We start from the raw sequence: 25,265 nt of genomic DNA, 5'->3' as shown, positions 1-25,265 counted from the left end.
GCACCAATTCATTTTTTTTCTAACTACTTTCTTCAGCCTACTAATTTTACTTTTAAAAAAGCTAATTTGAGGGTGCTTGTGCTTTCTCTGGCTCAAATGTATCTTGTCTAGCAACAGGGAGCTAAATCAGGTGAGGAGGAACTGGCTGGAAGAACATCTCAGTCTTCTGATGTGATAGAGGGCCCAAAGGTTATGATTTGTTACAGGTCTAAAGTTCAGCTCAGGATGCAAATCCAGATGAAAGAGACTTTGAGGCCTTTCTCTAATACTCACTGTGTACATTGAGAGGGAGCCCAGTGCCTTATATGGCTGCTGGTTCAGCCCTCTTCCCTGTTTAAAGAGCAGGAGAAGCAGGGCTGAGATGTAAATCCTGGATCATACCCAAGTCCTCCCCAGGTTAAATGTCGATGTCAAGTCAAGGACTTGCCCTTAAGAGCTAAAATCCATTGTATTCAGACAAGAAGTAATCCAGCTGCTCATAAAATTAAAGTTAGGTGAAGCCCTGTCAGAGGAGCAGTGACAGAAACAGTAGAATTTTAAAAGATCTTGCTACTCAGAGAAAAGCATAGCAGACTGAGGCAGTTCTAACTCATTCCTTAGTCAATGAATTAGTCAATAATTCAATTAATTATGTCAATAATGTCCTGCTCTTTCATTGCTGAGTGTTATATATCACTATATAAAAAGAAAAGCCCAAATATCTTACTTGCCTAAACTGTTCACTGGGCTAACATCATGCAGGTTCCAACTGAATTGAAGTGCCAGCTTTAGAAATCCAACTGACTAAGTTTCTAAATCACCCCTTGTCTTACAGACCCTAGGTTACATTCAGAATCTTTATCAGATTCTCCCATCCTCCTTCTAATAGTATTGGATTAAGTTTGACTCTGTTGGATTGACTGTGCTGTCATGCAATGCTGTCAAGTGAAAATCAGGTCAAGTACCTCATTAGGGCTTCCACACTAAATTTTCCTGCCAAGTTCTGTGCAACACTGTTTTTGGGTTTAAAGTCACATCTGTGTCACTGCAAGTGAGCTAAATTTGAGAAGGTGTAATGCCCAAACAGGACCTCAGTAGCCTGTTGATAGTGGGTGCAGGCAACACTTCTTCAAGCCCAGAAGCTGATGTAGGATCACTGACAAGATCATTGAGAAGCCAAGCAGCAGCTGACCAGCTGTAACCCTTTCCTTTCAGCTGTGCTGTGTGTGAAGGGCACCTCCTGCTGCACAGCCTCTAGGATGTACAGCTGTGCTCCAGAAAGCAGAGGAGGAGCTTCATGTAAGGATGGAATATGCAGGTCTCAAACAATGCCCAATTCTGGAATATTCTAAAGCTACCAAAAGCATTGCTTCCAGCCAGAAGAGGCTTCAGTTTGGTGCCCCAGGTAGCAGTCAGAAAGCAATGGCCTTGGAGTCCCCTGAGGGTTTGCCAGGGAATCACTAAAAGGAAGCCCTTTTGTGATGTTTTACCAGCTCAAGGGAAGAGCCAAGGAAGTAGTTAGTGGTGCAGAGCAGGAGCTGAAATTTTCATTGGTGTTGACTGAACAAGAATGACTTAATTTTTCATGGAAAATTTACAGGCAGGCAGTTAATACCTTCATGGACATTTCAAATGTAGAAGCAGTGAGTGGAAAGCAATCAATCCTGGCTTCAACACAAATAAGATCTCCAACTGTGTTTATATAGATTGTGCTCTGCACCAGCCTGCACATATGTGATGCTGTTGCACAATCTATGACCCTGAACAGTCCTGTATTACCATATTACCCTTGCTGAAGGTTTAACCCTCTGCAAGAGCAGCTGAGCTCTGGGTCTGTGCATCAGACACACTTGTTCATGCTTCCTGGGCTGAATTAGAAAGGTTACATGGATTTCTCACCAATTACAGCCAACCACCACAGCACACACAGTAGCAAACATCGAGCATTCACGAGCACACTGTGGGCAAACAACTTTGGAAAGTTAAACACATTAATTTACCATATTTCATTACCACACAGGAGGAAATAGTCTCTTCACAAACATTCTAAAACCCACTAGAAGACAGGTTTCTTAACTCTTCCTTGCAAATTCTCACTTCTATTTAGCAGTCATCCCCATTAGTTACAGTTTTGGGAGAGAATGGGTCCACATTCCACAAAGAGAATTTTCTATTCTCCACTCTCACCTAAAGGTCCCACCTTGATTTGCTTGAACTACATTTGCTGGGAGGATGTGAGCTTTGCATTCTTGTAGCACTCCCACTGCAGTTTCATTTGCGTTTTGCGTGTTTGTAGCTAGAGGATTCAAACTCTTTAATGTGTATTTGCAGTCCTATCAGCTGAGTATCTGTTCAGCCTCCCAGAGGAGAAGGAACATCTGCATTAAGGCTCAGTATCAGCATTTCACCTTTCTGATTGCACCACCTCCAGCAAAAGCTATCTTCATCTCATGAGTCTGTTCAGTAGAGAAGCCCTGTGAGGACACCACGCTCAACACGGGTGTGGGTGGCAGGGTGTCACTCCTAGCAGAGGATTCCTTCATAACAGCTATCCAGTTATCTTAGCAGTTTAAAAAGGCTCCTGAAGTTGGATGGCTCATTCCTCTTCCAGTGAAAGCTCATTTATACTCAGCCCTCAGCTGCGCCACCTCATGGAGTCAGGCCTTTCATCACTGCTACGACTTTTGTGCAGCCCATGAGGATTTCAGGATTGTTTGTGTTCTCACCCAGCTGAAGGACTGAAGTGATCAGGGCATACCAGGGAATACCAGTATCACATTAGTAACTTAGAAGATTCAGCTTCATTAAGGCTGGGGCCACTTATGACTCAATGATATGTGAAGGTACACGTGACTATAAAGTGATAAATATTTAGGGGAAAATGCAACTGGAACCTTTCAATTGATCATTACTTATTCTCTCTGCAAAATTCTACTTCAGCACAATTTACATACAGATTCACCGCAACAAACTGGTCAGGCTCTCCATTTTCTTAGTCTAAAACTATGACAAGAGAGATACTCCACAGTGGGAATATTGACACTACTATTATCACTGTTTCTATTCCCTAATTAAATTGCAGACAAAAAATCCTATTCCATTGAATTATTATTTTTCCAGTTCTAAGAATTCTTTTTAGAAATTCTGAAGGAGTTATCCTATAAAGACCCTTTTCTGAGTTTCCTGGCTCAAAATTTGATTAATTCATTTTTAGTTTGGTTAAGGATGATTAAACTATTCACTGTTTTAAAAAGAAAGAAACAAGAAATTCACAAGAGCATACAAGAACTTTCTCTCGAGCCACAATATATAATTTCTTTTAATTACATCAAATGTTAGTTTCAATTAATTGAGTATAATAGGTATCTCAGCTGAGCACTTTACAAATATGACACTAGTTTATGAACTAGCCACATGCACAAATTAAAATAAATATTTTTAAAGCCTATTAACATCACCATTTCGAACAGTGTTTCTGTTCCTTCCTTTTCTCCAGAAAAGCTTTGCTAGGCACCCACCCCTTTCTCAGCCTCTCCCCACTGTTCCCCCTTACTTTCCTCCTGATTTTTGAGTGATCCTGGCAGTGGGGACCATTTCTGCAAACTGCTGCAGAGGCAGCTTCCTCCAACAGAGCTGGGCAGCCACAAACATCACCAACGCTGCTCACAGGCTTTAAGTCAGGGCCTAATTATTGGGGATTGGCATTCGAGAGTTGTCCCACAAAACCTGACAAATGGTGCCTCGAGTTTTCAGCAAGAGACTGTGCCTGAGTCATTTGTGATGTATTACCACTTCTGCATTTCACTTGGCTTTTTCAGGACTGTGCTAGCTAATGCTTTTGGCTGTAATACAGTTTTTCTTCTTTCTGGCTTTTATGTTGAGGCCATCTCGGTTGTTCAGAACACCATGAGGTGCTTTCCATAAGGAAAAAATTAAATCCATAAAGGATGATAAACCAGTCTTATTTATATTCTGCAAACAATATTTTTAGACTTGTATTCTACACCTAATCTCAAAAAAATCTGTGTTTGGTTGGCTAAATTGAAATACCATATCTTACATAAATACTTATAGGTATCACTCTCTTCAATAGGAGTAACAGATATATCTGACAACGGATTTTGCCATCCAACTTTAGTAGCTCAGATTGAGAATTTTGTTCCTAATGTTTGCTGCAACCTCAGATTTGGGCCTAATCTACCTGACAGAGTCCCTTTAAACAGGAGCTTCCCCACAGCTGCATTCTCTGATTCTGAGATGTTTTAGGATGCTTTTCATATACTACAGTTTCTGAAGGTCAGTGCGTACACATTTTAAGACACAGTGATTAGACAGTGTATGGAACTACTTGGCAGTATTTAGCTGGTACAGTTTCTTGTGGAAACAACAGAATTCCAAAATACACCACACTGAATGCTTATGGGTTATTACAAGCAAAAATCCCAAAACACCGGGAATTAAAAAGCGGAGTTCAACAAAGGAACACTGATATCGTCGGTTGATATGAACAAAGTTGTGCCAAGTCTTCCTTCTTTGCTTTTTCAAGTGGAGAAATAAACTGGGAAATGAAGCAGAAGGAAAGAAAGATTAAAAAAAGACAAAACCCAAAAGTTATTCCAGAGTTACTGCTGTGCTTTATCTTACAGAAGCGTCTGGTGTCAGAGGATTGCAAACATCTTTAGCACACCTTAGCTGAAGGAGCATGACGTGTCAGGCACGCAGTGTTTCTTTCTAGCAGACTTGGGGGTGCTCCTCCTGTGTCTTTGAAGGGAAAACTGGAGTGGAAAGCAGGGGAGACTGTGACTCAAAAGGTAGAAAGGGCAAGGACTGACAGGGGTATCAGCTGCTGTCCCCAGCCCCAGCAACACCTGCAAAGTGTTGTATTACTTCCTCCAGCAGGCAGCCTGGGCCATTCCAGCACCCATGGCAGCTTGTTGCTGTGAGGAATGGCTCCATTTGTCTGCATCCACAGCCACCCCTCGTGCAGGGGATGAGCTGGTACCCACTCCAGTCACAGACTGGAAACGTCATGCAGGCCTTGTCTAACAGCACTTGGATGCTTGATGTCTATAGGATTTAAACATATGCTTGAAAACTACTGTAAATAAATACAGCATTGAGTTAAATGCACAAGGTGCTTCCTGAAGCTGCAACCTTTAGGCACTTATCACAGAAGAATCAAATAGACTGGAAAAATAATTTGAACAACAAGCACACTCAGATCTCACTGACTTGGTACTAGATCTCATTATGGCGAGCCATGGCATGGGTTGAACAATGTGACTCAAGTTTGTTATTAAATACCCTAAACTCAACCTAATCCATGTCAAATCTGTACTCTTTGTCAGTTGTTTTTTGTTTTTGGTTTTTTTTTTTTTTTTTTTTAACTTCTCAGGACAGGGATTCAATGTTTTAAACCAGGAGTGAAACAATGTTCTTACATATGTTTCAGCCTAAACTTCTATGGAGGAGTTATGAGCTATCTTGCCCACATTTTACTTTCTTGTTAAGACTCACATAATGTTCAATGAGGAATATATACCCAGCAACTAGTTCAGTGGCTGCACATCTTTTGTCTGGTTGCTGCACTAGACTGCAGAACAAGGGCCGGTCTTCCTCTTGAGTACCCAGTTAATATAGTTAATTAATATCTAACCATTTCCCATTCTTGCTGTATCAGTGTTACGAAACCCTGGAATTATTCTGGGTCACTCTGGTGCCAGCATTCATAAGGCTAATAAACTGTCACATGTATCTCTTTCCATTTAGTCATGTTTACAGGTGATCCTGTAAGCCTTCTTTACAGGAGCAACAGAGGAAAATGGAAACATGCTGACTACCAGGCATGTAACTTGAGAGCTGGGAATTAACTCACATCCACAGTCTGGCCTTCTGGTGAATCTCTTCTGGGTTACTACCTGCATCGTGTATCTGAAGAAATCTCCCTTTCAGGAGTTAATGCCATATTACGGTTATGTCACCTAACAGCTGTTGCTAACAGAGGGTTACATAAATGAAATGTTCAGTTCCTGTCATTACAAGGTCCCTGAGTCCCAACCAGCACGACTGCTATTGTTCATTAATAGCTAACTTTCCTACAACAACTGTGTGGAATGAGATGATCTTTTGAGAAAAGAAATCAGTGAGACTTTGGGCCATCTTTTAACAACATTTGGGCAATTTGAGGTGCAAAAGGATCTTCAGAAACACTGACATTTCAAATTCTAGCTGATATGGTAGAAACCAGGCACCTATATGCTTTTAAAAAATTCATCAGATGCCTGTTTGCCTGTGTGCCTTCACCCTCTTTGAACAGGCGTGAGGTATTTCAAGAAAAACTGTTCTTCGTAGAAAACACCAGGACTGTGGCACTCATCATAATGAAAGGAAGATGTCTGAGACTGCATAAAAATTTATTTAAAACATAAAAAGGGAGAGCTTTTAATCCTAGGGAAAGCTATGTAACATGCTAATGTAAAAAGCATTAAATATCAACGAATTCTGCCAATATGTGTCCAGGGAGTTTGCAGTAATTCTCACTATAAAAGCATAACACTGGAAGGGAAATTTCACAAATTAATCAGTTTAAATATTTTATATCTGTTTTTTCATTGCTTTGGTTTTTAATGTATCAGCCATTCTTAAGTCACAAGTTATTGAGATGATAAATAAGAGAGAAAATGAATTACTCACTTATAATTATAATGAGAATGACTGCGCATACTACACCAAGGATGATCATCATCTATAAAAAGAAAGTTATAAGAAAGAAAAAGAGAAAGTCAGGTTTTCACATGAAAGACATTATAACCCCTTCATTTTTTTTGCTTTTACTTAGTGACTCATTCCTTATACATCCAACTCTTGTAAACACTCACTGCAACAGGCTTGTTAAGGCCTCAGATTTAATGTTGATTTTAAAATCAACAACAGACATAGCCTCTTGTCAAAGATGGCCAGTTCTTGCCCGTCAGCTAAAGATGCAGTGACCAAGCTCAACCATTGCCAGCAGTAAAGACAAACTCAATTTCCAAAGTAAAACAACTCCAGTGGCTGGGTTCACATGTGCCCATGTCCCACCTTATACCAGAGTCACCTGATCCCTTTTCCCACGTTCCTGGAGTCAGTGAAGAGACAGTTGGAGATGTCTGAAGCCTAGCAGCTGTTTGTGCTGCTCTGTGTGCTGGTGCTGTTGAGATAGGAAGCCCATGCCAGCAAGAACAGTTTCCAGCATGGTTTCCAGCACGTTCTACTGGGAGGACCTCACTGCAAAGCAGAAGCCTGCTCATAGAGGCAGCTGTGCACAGCCCACAGCAGCTCTGAGCTGCCTCAGAGGCCCCACCTGAGACTCACTGAAAGCTAAAGAGCCCTCCAGGGATGCTGCAGCCCAGTTGCCATTATTACCCCAGTGAGCAGAAAGAATGAAAGACAACAAACATGGGCATGTCAAATCAAGGCCTTCGTTCCTCTTAACATGAGGACAGAGACAGCCATTGGCTTGCAGGAGATTTTTTTTTTTTTAATTTCTTCCCTCTCTTTCCGGAGTTTGGGAGCCAGGGGAAGGACAGGGAGATTGTTTGTCAGGAGAAAGCAGGAAGGGACAATGAGGAAAGGGAAAAAAGGGTCAGTGTGAAGATCTAGTGTAGTACAGATCACTATGGTGACTGCAGTCATGGTTCACATGGGTGAACCTAACTCAAAATCTGTGCTTGCAGCTCCCAAAAGCCCTGCTTCCTGCACTTCTAGGTATATCAGTTGGGCAGTAGCTAACAGAGGCCCAGAGGACCTGCTCAGCTGAATTTCTGACCTAGATCCTTTCATTTCTGGAGTGTTTTTCCATGTAATTTACCCAGAATATTTTGTCTTGCTTTACATTTCACAGCACTGTGGATTGAAGAGACAAAGCAGACAACAGGCTAGCAAGGAATCCTAATGTGGGATTCTCCCTTGGGAACAGCTGGTTTTGTTTGAGTGGACATAGGTAGTCAGGATGAAAGTTGGTATTGAGAAATGGAAATGAAGCTGAACTCTTGGCACAATGTTCATGGTGGTGCTGCATGAGTAGGAAGAAGCATGAGTCTTAGAAGAGTAAGAGGAGATGAAGTGTCTGGGTCCAAAATCCACAAATACTGGAGAAGGTCTGAAAAAGCAAAGGAGAGTGGGGTTCTCTCCGCTCTTGGGAAAGGATTAGACTTTGAAGACAGCAGAGAAGGCAGCTGCTTGATGAGGGTCCTGCTCTGTCCTAACCAGCCCCTCTTCACAAGAGACTGTAATTTCCTCCCGTGTCATAGAAATTTGTAGAATCCAGTTTGGGGTATTTTTTATGGTTTACCATCCTGAAGAAAAATCAAATCAATGATCCCCACAAGGAAAAAGTTTCTTTCCTCCCACTGCTACAATTCACTGCAGCTGATCAAATTTTGTGGTTCACACAGAGAATTGATGTGAAATTCTTCCCTATTTGAAGGCACCAGTGAAGCATCCAAAGTTGTATCTACATTTTATATACTACAGAAATTATGGGTTCTGGTAAAGATCAAACTGCCTGACTTCTGGAGCCTCAAGGTCAAGGCAGCTCTTTCTCACCTTGACAAGAAGAGGTGCCATTCTGCAGGCAAAGTCCCACTAAATGCAAATGAAAGCAATTCCTGCCATGAAGCAATTCCCGACTAGAATTTATATTCCTTACCTTGCAATTTTTCCACCAGTATTTCCTCTTCAGTTTGGCTGCACTGGTCTCAAACTGTGAGGCACCTGCTTGCAATGCATCTGCACGGTTGTCGAGCTCCGACAGCTTCTGGTCCCGTTCCAGCACCTTGTCCACGTTCATTCTCATGATGTCCACCACCTGTGAAGGCACAGACCCACCTGAGACTCGTCCCACGGGAAAGCTGAGGGACACCCATCTGTTCACACCCTGGAATGTCACACCTCATCCTAAACCCAGCCTTTTGCCACTATGGTGTGTGGCAGTGCCTCAAAATCCCAGCCTGTGGAACCATACTCGGTCAGCTACACTGTGCTGGATGCCCTTTCAGGTAGAAAATAAAGAGACATCATGAAATACCACAGTTAGTTTCATTAAAGTTTTTGGCTACTTTTGTACAAATACAAAAACCTGATGAAGATCTCCATACAACAATTTGACTGACATCACAAAGAACAAGCCATTATTTTCCTTGTACATTTAATACCTTCCTTACCTGAGGTGTGGAAACTAGCCAGATAAAGGCCACTCTAAAGGCAACTGTATGCATTTCCTTACCAAAAAATTTCTCATTCTGCAGATCTTTTGGGTAAGATGATTTCTCAGTCATGATTTGAAGTCCTGCTTGAAACTGGAGAATATTTTACCTGAGCAAATTCAGCCCAAAGAGTAGCAGAGAACTCATGCCACCTTATTGCACACCCAGTATACAACAGGCAAGGGCTGTTCATGCATGTATTTTATACATTGGGTAAGATGAAAATCCTCTTCTAGCAAGCCAATAACTAAATGGAAATCCTGTAGAAATTCACCAGAATGCAAATGTCAGACAGTGTCATAATCTCAGAAAAGTTGTGTCCAATTTTTCTAGCAGCGAATGAGGCTGATGGTCTGTTAATTCTCATGCTCTATAATAAGGAATTCCTGTTATACATATTTAATAAAATTTAACTATTACCTGCAAAAACCCAGAATTATTTAAAGGATACATTATTCAAATACAGTGAGATAAAATTGGTAGTGAAAGAATCTTTAACAGGACTGGCAGAAGGTGTCAAAATATTTGTTTCACTTGTCTACCAAACCTAAACCAAAGTGAAATGTTTTAGTCAATTCCAATTTTCTTACTTGCCTTTCCAACCCAAAACCTTCCAAGCATTTAACTTCATATAAAATAATAATAATAATTTTTAAAAGCATTGATTTCTCAGCTAGTATTTAGCTGACTTTTACCTTGATACAATGATTTGTAGTGAAAATGTTAAACTATTTAAAAATGCTGAAACAAAATACTCTATTTCCTACCCATTCTCTTAGCTTTTTGGGATTTGTTGTTGGATGTTGCTGTTGTTTGTTTGTGGTTTTTTGTATTGTTTGTGTTTTGTTTGTTTGTTTCCCCAGAACTACTTATTGAATCTAACCTGACTGCAGCGAATACTTGCCCAGGTGAGATTTCATTTTCGTCAAATAGATAAATGTTTGCCTGGGCCTTAGAAAATAAGCTCTACGATGTCTAGAGGAACCAGGTGGGAAAATCCAGTAGAGGAATAGCTGAAATACTCTATGAGCATTGGTGTAGCATTAAAAATATCGGAGAATTCGTGCGGACCCAAGGCTTCCTGCGCTGCCCGGGGCTCTGCTGCCACCTGCGGGTGACGTCCCCGCCCGGCAGGGAAAGAAAAGAGCCGGGAAAAATGGGGGAAAAGGGCAAAGCAAGGCTCCGTCAAAGCCAGACACGGCTAAGAGATAAAAGGGATTTTACTTCGATATTTAATAAGGATTTTTATAGTACTGATGCCTTAGGATGCTTTTATATTTTCCAGATCCTGTACTGCTTTAGGGTATAACTCTAAAGCCCCACAGCCTGTCAGCTGCTGTTCTCCTGTTTTATTCAGACACAACAATTCCACTTGGCCTGAAACTCAAGGACACCTCACTGTCTCAGGAACTGAAAAGTATCAACAAGAGTGAATTGGGGGGAAGCAAACCAGGGGTAAATGACTCCATGACCTGAAGCTGTAATTGGAGCATTCACCCGATATGGAAATGGACCAAACTTAGAATTGTCTGAAAAACTCAACATCCACCTTGGGTGTAGCCCCTGGGAGGCTCTGACTGCCCAAGGTGTGTCTATTGGAGGCCTTTAATAAACACTCACTTTATTCTCTTAACTTTGTCTAGCCTCTGTTCTAGGGAGCCAGCCCAGTACAACAGTTCGTGAAGGTGGAATATGCCGAAATGCACACACAAGGTAGGTCACAAATATAAATTTATAGACCTTGCAAATTTGCATATCTTACAAAGATGCCTCAATGAGAGGCTTAAATGAATGTCATGGCATCTCTCTATTCTAAACTATTCCCTCCCAGATGGGCCTAATTTTAGTTTACACAATAGGTTTTAGAGGGGCCCTTGGTATCACAAGATAGCATAAAGCTTTCCAGTCTCCAGCTGTAAGGCTTTTAAGATGTTTCATCTTCTGGCCTAGCAAAATATCAGACTATGTTAAGATATTAGGTTTAAAAAATTACAAATATGCATGTTAAGGGTATTGAGAATGCATTAAAGGTATATGAAAAGGGAAAAAATCATCATGGCATCACTCCACCCGGTCCCTCTATGTTACAAACCAGCGTCATCCCAGCAACCTCACAGTGCTGAAAGTGCCAGTTTGCCTCCCCTGGCTATTCTTATATTGGGATTTCTCTCTTGAAAAGGACCTGCTGACCATGTGCTATCGATTCCAAACCCATGAAAAATTCTTCACTGGAAGAGTGATTGGGCACTGGAATCATCTGCCCAGGGAGGGGTGGAGTCACCGTCCCTGGAGGTTTAAGAAAAGCCTGGAAGTGGCACTCAGTGCCATGGTTTAGTTGATGAGGAGCTGTTAGGTCATAGTTTGGACTAGATGATCTCAAAAGGTCTTTTCCAACCTAGTTCATTCTGTCATTCTGTATCAACTGCAGCCTTTCTCTCAAATGGAAGGCAAAACCCCCAAGAATCCTGAATTTCACCCACATAATCCTCAAATCCAAGAACTACTCATTGTCCCCTCATACTGGGCAAGAGTAACTGCCAAAATTATGTCATCAACTCCACAAAAAGCAAGATTTTCATGGGTCTGAGTGAAAAGAGTCAGAATACAGAGTATCTAAAACACAAAGCAGGGGTTCACTATCCTCACTGATGCCATCTCTATTGATCTGCTTGAAGAGCCCTATGTATCTGACAGACATCACTCATTTTAAAATAATAAAAGGCAATTTTTATCATCTTTTAGGGACAGTTACTTTTTTTGTCATTCACATAAACAATTACAGGACCACCATGATGTAACACGTTCAGGACAAGAAGTTTATTTCATTATTCTGACCAAAGACAAAAGCTAAAATGTAACATTCCTTTCCCCACTGGAAGAGGAAATAAAGATAAAAGAGAGAACCTAATCTAGACATTTCTACATCCAGAGGACGTTGTGAACACATCTGAGCATCAACAAAGGGGAGACCAGAAAGTCACTGTTCCAGGTTTTCAACGAAGAAAAGCTTCTCAAAAAGCCAAAGCCCATTTTGACAGATGTATTTACCTCATCTTAAGAAATGCATTTGAGTTGGATATTTTGAGGTCTTCCCTAGTATTAAAGCATGCTCGAAGCTGTTGAAAATAGAAGCCTTTATGCATGTAAGTACATATTTTCTAAAGTGTGTTTTATCAAATTGGCATTTAAGAATCGCACAAGCTCTGTGCACTTGACCATAGACAGTAAGCAATGAGTTACTTCAGTCTTTGGAGGGGTTTAACAATATTCTTTCCTTAATACCCAGTGCACCAATGCACACAGCAGGTGTGTAAGGATGCTACAGCTGCTACTGTCCTTCTGGTACCCTCAGCGACTGCACCCATGAGCAGTGAGTGTGCTCACTATTCCCATTCCCAGAGCAGTTGGATGGACACCGGCATTACAGCCAAGACAAGAATTTAAGGATCCAAGCTGGAACAGGCACATGGTCCTCCAAGAGCTAGAAAAGGAGTGGGGTTTTGTTAAAGATGCTGTTATGACATCATGTGTGGGTGCCTTCCTTTGGGAATAAATTGTGATGATTAATCAAAAGAGCTCTTGCTAATGAACACCACCCTCGGCGGCTCAATTCTAACCTATCTATGAGAAGCTGATGGTCTGTCTCTGTGAAACAGTCTGTGAAATTAGCATCTAATCTTTAGGAGTGCAGGAACACACTACAAGAGCTGCTTCCACTAAGACATTCTCTCCTAACCAGACTGGCTGGGAGGAATTCCTGAACTGGCACCAATGCCCACATTTGATCTGCAGAACTGTTCCTGGTACAGGGCTGTTTACATTGAGGATCTCTCTTGTACTCTCTGCCTCCTTTGATAAATCTCATTTCCCAGACCCACTGCCTTCAGGTGAGCAGGAGCTGCACAAGGGAGGAAGCCAAGCAGATGGCTTGGGGCCACTTACCTCATCCACCTGGGCCTGTGTCTGCTGCAGCCGCTTGTTGCTGGACACATTGGTGGCAGGAGGGGGCCCTGCAGCCCCTGCAGCACTGCTGGGACCTTGGGCAGAAGCTGGAACAGACCTAGAGCAAAACCAGAAAACCTGAGTGACCAAAACCTTCTTTACTTGTTCACTGCCCCTTTTCTGGAAAAGTGATTATTCTGAAAAGTGGTTATCACTTCAAAGAACTTTTGAAGTTTCAAAGTACCTTCTTCAAAGAACCCTTCCATTGTTTCAATCCATGCTTTCCATTCCTGGATCACAACCCTACTGTTCCATTCCTTCTCAAACCACTATCAGTTTTTACACTATTTCTTGATGGGACTTTATCAAACTCTTCCACCTCCCTTACTGCTTTTTTAAATGGCAAACAACTCAGATTATCTATCCTAAGTTAGGCCAATGGCCAAACTGATCACAGGCCTGGCTTGCAGCAGGGCAGACCTAATGTCCCACCTGGAGAACACACTCTGCTCTGGGTACCTTGTGATTAAGCAGTGAGAGATGGGCTGTGGCCCTGTCTTCCCTCTCAGTGTGCTGAGTAAAGCACTGCCCTGCTCCTCGTGTTTGGACTTCACCAAGCAAAGACAAACAGAAGGAAACAAACAGAAACAGAAGGTGAAACATCCATCGCAAACAGAAGGGGAGGAAAAAGAAGCAGAGGAGGAAGTGGGAGTGAGAATTGCACAGATCGTGGGGTCAGTCATCGCTGGCATCCAGCAGTGCCAATCCTCCCCAGTCCTGGTCACCAAAGGCCCCACCAGAGCAGCTTCAGCATATCCACAGCCCCTGGAGGAGAATTTGCAGCACTGCTGTGAACAGAGCCCTCATCTTCTGCAGAGAAGCTCTTAAGCTTCAACGCTGGCTTTCTCCGGTTTGCTCTATAACAAAGGACAAAGCAAAGAATCCTGAAAATCCAACAACAGATCTGCTCTGTCTCAGAGAATGAGTTTGTGCAGGCAAATCACCCCACCAGCCCGAACAGGGCCCCTGAACCTCAGCCAGTCATCCTTCACACCCACACTCTAACCTGTGAGACCTCACCTCTCCCTTCAAGGGACCCCTCTCCCTCCTTTCCACAGGGAAATAAAGCCCTCCCTGAAGCTGCAGAGGAAATCCCTGAGCATGTGAACTGAAAAATACCACAAATCCCACTCATGCATTACCAATGCCACCCCACAGTGACAGACTGAGAGAACACAGTGTTTCTCTGTGAATCATTCCCTTCTACATCCTGGGGTCTGATTAATGCTGCTGGAATTATGGCCTCATTAATACACTGTCAAAACGCCTGGGGGCACTAAAGTTAGCTCCCCAAAGGTACCTTAAGCTGCAAAACGCAGTTTGACAGTATTGCCTGAGGGCTGGGATCCCTGCGGATAGCACTGACCCTCAGAAGCTCCCAGAGATGGAGCAGCTGTTTGCAGACCTGCTGCAGCTTACACTTCACTTTTAAACTGGGGATGAGAATGTCATTAGCAAGCTCGAGCTGAAAGAGAAGAAATTGAGCCATGCACTACTTGCTCATCCTTTGAGGACCTCACAGCCACTACTGAAAACATAAAAAAACAGATGCTGCTGCCACCTGCAAGGGAATCACTCCACCGATGGCCACAGGCCAGCATCCCAACAGGATTTATTTTGAGTTGTCACAAAGGATCAAAATCTGACTATTATGCACATCACACACAACACAAAACAAGATCTCCCTGGAGCATCAACAGCCTCAAAGGGAGATCCTGTTACAACAACAGAGCTAAAATTGAAATCATAAAACTTCTTTGCAGTTAAGTAAGTAAACAGGCATTTTCCCAATCAACACAAGCAGATTTTTTTCTGTGGAAACACTGTGTCACTACTACAAAGGTCAAGAGAGCTCCTCTCTTGAGTTATGCACTGTTGGAATGCCAGAGCCTACAGAAGAGGAGTATGTGAGAAGAGTTTTTCCCTGCCACATGTTTTGCTATAAGCAGAGCTTATAAATTCAGTGATGTTCTTGGTCAGAGCTACGAGATAACCCCGAAGTTTGGAGCTCTGCCACGTACCTTTTCTGCCTAGTGATTCTCATCTTTTTTATGCACCTCCCAAGCTGTCCTTAAAATGCCTTGGCATACAGGAGATGTATGCCGAAATGCCTAAACACTTTCAAGGTTGTTCTCTTCCAGCATTCTTGCTGCCATCTAATTTGGTTTCAACTGCATTTTCTGGGACTTCTCTGCTCCCTGCACAAGGGAGGAAATGATGGGAAGAATGGGTGTTTTTACAGTTGCCCTGACCATCCAGCAGGAGAGATGACAATCTTTATGATAAGGCATAGCAAGCTCGTAATTAACACACCCATCTCAATTAATTACCTAAAATCTAATCCAAGTTTTCTGGTAAAGGAGGGAACTGAAGGGCTGCATCACTTGAAAGCACAGATTCCCTGCCATATCATAGAGCAAAAATTCTAGAATTAAAGTCCAGCCTACATTTACATAATTCTTCCAGCATTTACATAATTCCTCTATTATTGCCTCTGTACCATGTCATATCAGCTTATAATTTCTCAGAAGCATTATTCAAAGAAATTTATGCAAAAATATTAGCACCATGTTGTAGAAGCTTCCTTTTGAAATACATGAAGCATCACAACTTTTAAGCATAATTTCTCATGATCTGGCATGATTTGGGGGGGGCTACAAAAGAACGTAAAATCCATATAAAAGCTCCATCCCTAGGCCCCTCGCCATCAGACTTGTTTAGGAAAAGGAAAAAAAACTACCATTGGTGCTGAGAACTGCCATTCCCAAGAACAAGTCAGATTAATTTTAAAAGAGGAACAAAATTCTGTTATTGTTGGTGGAAAAGGGTATGAATCCCTAGCAAATACCCTTAAATGGCAACCACTCTGTGACAACAGAGCACAAGCCAGATCTGGACCAGTCAGCACACGAGCAACCCAAGAGACTGAAAGCAGTGCAGGCTCTGTGTTTGCAGCCACTTGGAAGAAACGTTCAGGGACTTTCTGAGTGATTCAGCAAAATGGCCTCAGCTGACTCAGACATCCTCAGTTCTTCCAGTTGGGCCTGAGACTGGTAGGTCAAATTCATGACTAAGAGATTTGTCATCTCGCTGAGATGTTTTGGAAGCAACTTACTATTTAGATCTGACAGTTAAAGGCAGCTGCAACTCTTAATTAAAAGAGAATTGGAGATAGCCGGTGTTACTGTTTTGCATTTCAGCACTGGCTGAAAAACATGAAGGATGATTGTGTATCTAATATTTTGGGAAGCCATCTGACACGCTTTCTTTTTTGTTCATATGTGTGAGCTACGCAGCAGAATTTCTTCACTTAGTCAGGCTAGGGAAGGGAGATGCACGATGCAAACACCAGGAGGATGCCAGGCCACCACTGTGCCTTGGTACAGCTTACATGAGGACCTCCAAGGCTGCTTTCAGCATCTTCTTTTATCCATCCAAAGTGCTTTTTAAAGCCTCCAGCTAGAGGACCTAATCCCTTCAAAGTCTTTATCCTAACAACACTGCACTAAGCTAAGGAAAAGCTGTTATCCCTACATATGGCTGGAAACAGGGACAGGGAGATGAAGGGAATTCTCCATGGCACAGAAAGCCTGTGGCACAGCAGCACAGCTCTCTTCATTGTCTTCCTTCTGCTCTTCTCCAACTCTGACTCAAATCAAATCTCACAACCTATTTCTAAGAGCAGGAGTTATTTTCTTCCCCTCAAACAGTGAGAAACACTGCTAAAGCTGATAGCACATGGAAAGTGAGAATCACATCAGACAGTTTTAGGGGGTGTCAGCTGGCAAAACTCAGGGGAGGGGCTGTGAACAGCATCAATGCAGCGGATCTGATTAATGATCCCTACCAAAAATTAAATTAAGCAGACAATTTTTGAGGAGCCACAGTCTGAGTCCTCTCTCCTCAAATCTTCTCCCTGTTGTTCAAATAAAACAAAGTTGCACTCTCTTCCCTTTTAGGCTTGTTTGTTTGTTTTTGTTTTCACTGTTCAGGTATCATTTTTGTGTAGTACATATTTACTGTTGTAACTTAGGTATATTTAAGACACTTTTCCCATATGGACCCCTTCAAAAGCCACCTGCCCATCTGGGCTTCGCTGTGGAAGTCTGACAGTCTGCAGTTTCAAAGGCATTTGAAAAACACATCACAAACGCACTTTTGTTTAACTGTAAAATAAATCAGAACACTTCCATAGCTCTGTGCTCTTGGGATTTAACTCTAAAACAATTATTAAAATTAGCTACAAATGCAAATTTATACACTACTTTAGTGGCTATGCTTGTCAGTGAAGACTGTGGCCCAAGGAGTAGCTGCAGAAACAAACCCATCTCACATTTTCCCTAGTGCAGAGAACGTTCCTCTGTGAATTGAGATGCTCTGGAAAGCACTGAGGCATGAGGATCTCTAAGGAAATAAAAGAGCTCTACAGACCTGGGGGTTTGCCGCTAGTTTTGGACTTGCTTTGTTTATTCCTATGCAGTAACAGCTAAACCAATTTTTCCACTGATAGTTTGCAGAGAGGGACTTTTACTGGCAATACTTTGAGTCTGCTACGCTCTGGAGCAATTTGCAGGTTTCCAGCTTTGCGTTAATCAGATGCTCCCACATGGGATTTTATTTCTGCATGAGGCCAGTTTAGCCAGGACTAACTAAAAAAGCTTTCTTACCAATCAGTGTGGCTATGTGAGGTTTGACACAACCCTAAGAAAATCCAGGCTGATAAACAGAGCAGACTAAAATTCTGTGCTTTTCTATACTCATGTCACCTCTTGAAGAAATTGATATTTGAACTCCTTAAGATTCTGGGCCTTCCAGACTCAAGTCCTTACCTGTACAAACTTAACAGCATGGGCCTACCACAGTTGTGGGGGGACAGTCATGTTTCTCTTTGTGTCCAGGAAAGAGACATTAAGTGTCCATCCCAGCACCTTCTACCAAACTTTTTGGTTTTCCCATGGTGAAATGGGATAGTGTCAATTGGCAGGTCTTCTTACTCTTTGAAAACCACGCACTAATTCTATCAGGAGAAGTGCAGGGAAGCTTCTAGCACGCCCATAAAATTAAGTGTTCTTCAGGTTCTCATTCTTACAAGTAGGTAATGATGTTCTCTGCCTGCAGGGTGAGAGGACTCTCCAAAAGACAACCCTGGCTAGAGACCATGACCTCCCACTTCTGAGATGCTCAAAAAGGGTAATTTGCTCTTCAGTTCAGCTGCCCACTAATTGTACCTATTTCAGATTTCTAGCTCCTCTTTCCCCCTCCCGTTATTAACCAGCCTATTTTAATAGGCTAGGTTTAGCCTTGTTTTCATTCTACTAATCTCACTTCCACAGGGGAACAACAAAAAAAAGCTGCTCAATGGGAGTAAAGAAAGCCATGATACCATAAAACTGGTTAGGCTGAGGAGAGAATTAGCTGATTGACAGAGGAGTATCACTGCTGGGCTAGTGGACATTTGCATACTATGGCTGGAGGGATTTTCAGACTACAGAAAGATGTTTTCAGCCCTCTGAGGCCTCACAGAGGGAGTGGAATTAGCTCCCAACAAGAGCAAACAGGCTTCCTTCACTTACAAGGGAAGCATCACTGCTTGAACAGAGATGTTGCTCTCCATTGTGCTTTTATTCTCTTTGAGCCCCTCAGTATTCAGTAGAAATGTGACTATTGACAAGTAAATGGCTACAGACAAACTTAGACTAATTCCATTCCAGGACTATCAAATTTCAAATTATTCCTCGTGCTGTTTGTAATAACTGGGGAATGAGTAATAGTGAATCGGTGGTAGAACAAAACCCCACATATAAAAGGAATTAGCATTTGAGATGTCTTCATTTTGTGAAGAAAGTTCTGCTTTGAACACAGCTTTTGTTCTCAAATGTGCTTTTCATGTATTACCAACAATATTCTACAAGGACTCTCCCTTATTACCAAATATTTACTCTGATCACCAGCCAAAGGATAATACTCTGCATTTAATGTCCTGGGAACACATTTAATTAAATATTCCCACTAGTTTACTATGACTGCATTAACCATCTGGTGTGCTAAATATGCACACAGAGGAAAAGGAGAGGAACCCTAAGACATGATCTTTAATTTGATCAACATTTGCTAAGTTAGTAATGACCAACTGATTTATCTTCTCCAGTATTTTCCATTCAAGCCAAATGAATGTTGCTTACTCACTTAAGGGTTAGAGGAAAATTTGATCTACAGGGATATTTTAAAGAACATTCTTTCATCATTTTAAGCCCTCGGATTTACATACCTGCATCTTGAAATTTTTTTCATAAACACTATTTACTATCTGTGTTATGACTGTGAGGTTCTTGAGTTTTCTTTCCTACCAAGAACAGAGGAATATTTTTATTCATCACGTCTTCGTTTTTAACATCTATGATGTTGTATTAATTTAGAAACATTTCCATTTCTGGACGCTTTACTGCTGGATACAATAATAAAGTAGATCTCAATCTCTGTCCACATTGTCCAGCAGTACACAATGAATGCAGGTTACTGATGGGGAACTTAAAGCCATCCCTTTAGATCCACTGAACCAGTCTCACCTTCACATCTGCAAATTTATATACTTACATGCAGAGCACTGAAAAAAACCCAAACCAGCTCTAAAGTAAATCTCCATTTGAGGTAACGGGCACAGACTGAGCTGTGACTTCTGCCAATTTCAGTCCCATGCTATGTGTTTTTTCTAAGGAAAGGGTTAATTCTCATTTGCTGATACAAAATTCATTGTAATCTTTACACTAAATGAGATTCATTTTCATTAGAGAATGAAAGCAAATACGGGTGTAAGCAATAATAAAAAAACCCTTTCTCTTGATATTTAGACAGATATTAACATTATATTGTAAAAAGAAACAAATGTAATTTATTGTTTTCTACGTTTTGCTGGTTTAAATTCATAATTTGCTTAATTTGCATCAGGCTGCTTTCAGATAGAAATTAGTTTAGTAAAACATATGGAAAACCATTTATATGTTCATACTAGTTAATAACTGAAATCTATCTTCAGTGCAATGTCTACACAGAAAAATATCAAAACACTGCATTGCACTAAAGTCAGTTTTCAGGAGGAAGAGTTATCTCTAGTTCCTAGGTATTATTGATTGCACTTTCTATTAATTCTTACAAGATTTCAGAATTGGCAGGTTTCAGGCTCCTGTAATAATTTGTCTTCACTAGCTGAAAGAACATAAACTTCTTTTTTCCCCCTTTTTAATTTTTTTGACGCTTTTCATTTCGTTAACCTTCAGCTGTCTGGGTTATGATGTGAGCTAAAGGCAATAAAACTGGCACAAAGATCAGGTCTGTGATCTAATTATCTGTCAAAATAGTTACTATTTGAGGCCAGTTCAATATAGATGAAATCTAGCGTATGCAAATGAACACACAAAAAAACCCCTAGAATTTTCTCTTATAAAAGTTCCTTCTGCTCCAGTAGCCCCATCAGTTATGTTAATGTGATTCATCTGAGCTGAAGTGGTCCTTAAATCCCTGAGAGCTCTCGGTTTTGCAAGCTGCAAAGGCATCAACCTTTGGTACTTCAGTACCTTCAGCCCTGTCCTGCACACTGTGGTTACACACCTGGAAAAACAACATAAAGACTGACCATCGAAGGAAGAGGTGCACTTTTCTCTCTAGAAAACTTCATTAAAGGAATTTTAGTTTATAAATAGGAAAGTGCTTTTACTGGACATAAGAAGACACAACCCCCCTCAGCTACAGTGACAAAACCCCAACAAAGAAGACATTAAGCAGAGAAGTCAAATCCTGGATAACACAGAGCCTTTGCTTTACTTGCCTTAAGTTACTGATGTGAAATTAGGGAAAGAAAAAACTGACTGCAAACACACAAGGCTGGATTAAAGCATAAATCACCAAAGTACAGCAGGCTGTGAGAGAGAAGAAGCCTAACAGAACAAAGCTTTACTCAGTGCCTTGGTGAGATACATCTGAAAAAAAAGCAAGAATAAAACAATAAATGAGTCACTATCATTGCTGCTATTTCTTACTGGAAGTTAGGAAACGCAATCTGCCTTGATAACAAACTATAGGGCAAAGACATAAAGAGCAAACAAGTTGCTGGAGAAATGTTTCAAAAATTCAGGACCCTAAAGCTAGAGTAGATTTAAGGGAGCCCAGTGATACCAAACACCCTGGTGTGCCAGACGTTCCAGATCCACAGACCTGGAAGGAGAAGCTCCAGAGCAATCCCTAAGGACAGAGTTCAGTGGAAATGCCCAGCTCTAAGCAAAGCTCCTATTTCTGAACAGGCGCTGATATATTACCTCAAGGCTGCACATCACCTGTGCTTCTCGAGCAGAGGAGCGAGAGCATCCCCTATTTCCAGCTCCTCGTGGGGGCTTTACCCTGAGGAGAAGCAGGCAGCAGCTGGGCAGGGAGTGGGAGGGAAGGAGCAGGGCAGGATTTGACTCAGCCATGCCCTACTCACTGACTCGTGCTGCTGAGAACAGACTGCCGTCTGTGTGCTGCCTGTGGGCAGTTAAAAGTTAACCCTGACACAGGGAAGCAAGGAAGGCTCTCAGAGGAGTGGTGAGATTGATAAGCTTTCCTTGCTTTTAAGTGGCATTTACTTAAGAGTGAAGGATGGCTTTTCTGCCTGTCTTTTTAGAGACTCAAATTAAAACCTAGGAGGCTTTGGGGCTTCCCAGTTTCCTACACATCACTGCCCAGCATTGCTGATGCATTTTAGAAGTAAATCAACACTTAACATTTTGTTTGTTTGTTTGTTTTTAAAGTCCCCAAACCAACAAAACAGCTGAAAGAAAGTCACATTTCCATCAGCAGTGAGGGGTTTTTGTAGGCTATGTATTTGCCACTGCTATTCAGCGGCAGTTTCATCACAGCTAAACTTTGCAGGGTAATTACCATCTCTACTAATATAAAAGCTTAATTATCAGGAGGCTTGTTAAATTAAAATCGTGTCTAACTACTAGGCCAAGAAAACTGCAGTGAATATTCTATCCCACCTATTCATTACTTGAATAGCAGTCTGTGCAAGTGTCAGAGAGCAGCAAAGGGATCTGTACAGAGACCCAAACTTCCAACCTGATTTCCCCAAACTGTCACGTTCAGTTTCTGAAGAGCATCCATGAAGCACAGCTGTCATTTACAAGGGTCCTATCACAGGGGCTCCACCTTCCCACAGTGCTGTGATTCACACACAATGTCCCTTCTTCCCAATTTCAACATCCGTCAGCTCCTAGAACTGGATTCCATTTAACCAATAAAATACATTAAAGCAATAAAGGGAAACGTCTCATTTCAAGTTCTCATTGAATTAAAAAAACCCCTCCAAAACCACAGAATATTTTGAACAAAACAAAGCCAGAGCTTTAAAGACCTTTTAAAAAAGAGGGTTTTTTTAGATTATTTGGCCAAATAAGTCACTTGGTAAACTAATGTAAATTCATTAAATACCTCCTAACAGAAAATTATGAACTATATTGAATATTAAAATGTGTAAAGTAAGATTGGTCTATAACATTACAGCCACCTCTCCTCATGGGATCCGCTAGAGCCTTGTGGTTCCTCCTTAGGGTAAGCTCCCACATTTATTTTACCATCTACCTTTCCCTCAAACTCTGATTTTTTAATGATAATATTTACTGTACACAGAGACCTATGTTTAAATTACATTTCCAGAACTCTGGTGTGAATTCTGAAGCTCACAGCTGGGCTCTGTAGGTCAATGCTGTGAACATCTGTACATTTGCAAAATGCTACAGTCCACAAACTGAACTTCAATTTTGCTTTTCTTCCCCCCAATAAATCTGTAAGCATCTACTAATTCAGTAAAGACCAGTTTACTCTGGTTGTATCTTACAGCTTTGTTACATTCAAGGCACTGCCTTTTGCTATTTGTGAAAATGCCTAAACATTTTCATGCCTGAAAACCTCCAGTGAGTTGCTCCATTATAAGCAGCCCTTGGGGTTCTCTGGGTAAATGGAAAGTCTCCTCCCTGCCTGCTGAAGGAGTATTTCTACTTCACTTTCCATTCATCTGAAACTCGGAAGTTAATTACTTTTACAATACTTCAAAAGTAACCACTTATTTCTCACGTCCTCCTTTGGAAATAAAAAGTCCTTGGGATTGAGACGGAACATTTGAGTTTAAATTTATGCTTTAAACGACTTAATAGCAATCTGAATTGTCTATATATTATTCAAGTGACAAGAGGAACTGGTAACAATCATACTTGGGACAAAACAACACATTTACAACCAACCATAAACTCTTGCTTATATAAATAAAGCAGAATTCAGACGACTTTCAGGGCATCACAAGGAACTTGTGAATGAGGGTATTATTTAACCCTCTCACTGGGGAAAAGTTTGTCCATTTCCTCATGGATATGAGATCAATGAATTTCCACGTTCTGCCGCTCTCTATTGTCTGTGGTTTCTAGGAAAGTTAGTCATGTGTGTGGGCCTTCATTGCGTGCATTTATTTATTTATCACCAATTTCCCTTTAAAACGTCTCTTGGTTACCTAGGGAACTGGCTCCAGCCCTGCACATTCCTTCCTCTATTTGGCTGTCATCAGGTGTGCCAATCGATGCCCTGGAGTGGCTCCCTAGAGCAGAGGCTGGACAAGATTAAGAGAATAAAGTGGGTGTTTATTAAAGGCCTCCAATAGACACACCTTGGGCAGTCAGAGCCTCCCAGGGGCTACACCCAAGGTGGACAATGGTCTCCAGTTTTTCAGACAGTTCTAAGTTTGGTCCATTTCCATACCAGGGGTGACTGCTCCAATTACAGCTTCAGGTAATGAAGTCATTTACCTCCAGTTTGCTCCCCCCAATTCACTTCTACTGATACTTTTTGGGGCCTGAGGCAGTGAGGTGTCCTTGAGTTCCAGGCCCAGAACTGTTGTGTCTGACCAAAGTGTGAAGACACTAACTAACACTCTACATGGAGTTTAGAGTTATACACCAGTGCAGTAGAGGAGTTGAAAACGATTCAGGCTGAAATCCTAAGGCATCCCTTGCAGGCAGTCAGGAGCACTCTGCCTCCCCGCCCTTCTCCCTCACCATGACTTTCCCAACTCTCACATCACAAACAGCTCCTAAGCAACAGGAGGTTTGCAGAGCATGAGTCACTCTCTGTGGCTGATATCCCCGGTGCAGATGGAGATCAGTCACCTGTCAGCGCACAGCCCAGTGCTCCCAGCAAGCCAACACGGTCACTGAATGCAGCAAAACCTAACTAATGAGACCTGCTTTCAAAGGATACAGTTGTAAGCCACAGCCTAAACTCTCACAGACAGATAGTGCTGGCTTAGGAAGGAGACTGCTCCATGCTAGGTGCACAGTTGACACGTGGCATGAAGCATTTCACACCGATAAGGCACCTGAAACTTAATTGAACTTAAGTTTAATTAAACTAGGTTTTAGTTAGATAGCGATAGGAAATCATTGGGCTTTGGACTGATAGTAAGAATTTTGGGAACTAACCACGAAAGGCCACTCAGTTCCCAATGTAAGGAACTGATTTGTTTGTTTGCCCCAGCCTGGGCTGTTCCTTTCCCCAGCAGAATTTGTATCGGACATTTCAAGGCTCATTGAGCACTTTTAACCCATCCAAGCTCCTGAGGCACCAGAGACATTAACCCTTGCAAGGATGCTGTGCAGTGCTTAGGGCTAGGGTCCCCACTGAGCATCTGCAGCACGGGCCCTGCAATCATTAACCAGCTGAGAGACCACAGCATCCAGAAAAGAAAGAATTGTCACTTGCGAATACGAGGAAATCTTGGTGCCTGCATGAAAACCTTAAAATCAAGCTCTTTCTTTTATCCATGAAGCCCTAGAGTGGCTGAATATCCACAGAGGAATTCAGTAGAGAAATTAATAGATTTCCTTGCTAAAATCTTCCCTGGATAAAGTTGTACCTGGGTAGAAACCACAGCTATTCTGGAGAAATGTCTATGGAATCACTGGCAAAGTACATTTTAACCTGGTCTGTGCCTCCTCTCTTTCTAACTGGGTTGATTCAATT

General features: G+C 41.8%; 1 protein-coding gene across 1 annotated transcript in view; it reads right to left on the bottom strand.

Annotated features, from left to right (window-relative positions):
* Positions 1–583: 583 nt before the first annotated feature.
* VAMP2 (vesicle associated membrane protein 2) overlaps positions 584–25,265 on the bottom strand; it is a 45,391-nt gene continuing 20,709 nt past the window's right edge. Inside the window, exons 2-5 of the mRNA XM_066193931.1 lie at positions 13,167–13,284; positions 8,669–8,827; positions 6,673–6,724; positions 584–4,537 (exon numbers count right to left, since the gene is read on the bottom strand). Of these exons, the coding sequence (XP_066050028.1) occupies positions 4,521–4,537; positions 6,673–6,724; positions 8,669–8,827; positions 13,167–13,284 (346 nt within the window). The 3' untranslated portion in view covers positions 584–4,520. The remainder of the gene's footprint in view (positions 4,538–6,672; positions 6,725–8,668; positions 8,828–13,166; positions 13,285–25,265) is intronic.

The sequence above is a fragment of the Chamaea fasciata genome, unplaced genomic scaffold (assembly GCF_029207755.1).
Source record: "Chamaea fasciata isolate MVZ Bird 193981 ecotype frontalis unplaced genomic scaffold, bChaFas1.0.hap1 SCAF_11, whole genome shotgun sequence".
In the NCBI taxonomy this organism is placed as follows: domain Eukaryota; kingdom Metazoa; phylum Chordata; class Aves; order Passeriformes; family Sylviidae; genus Chamaea; species Chamaea fasciata.
Note: the sequence above shows the minus strand (reverse complement) of the source record. Positions and strands in the feature narration are given on the sequence as shown.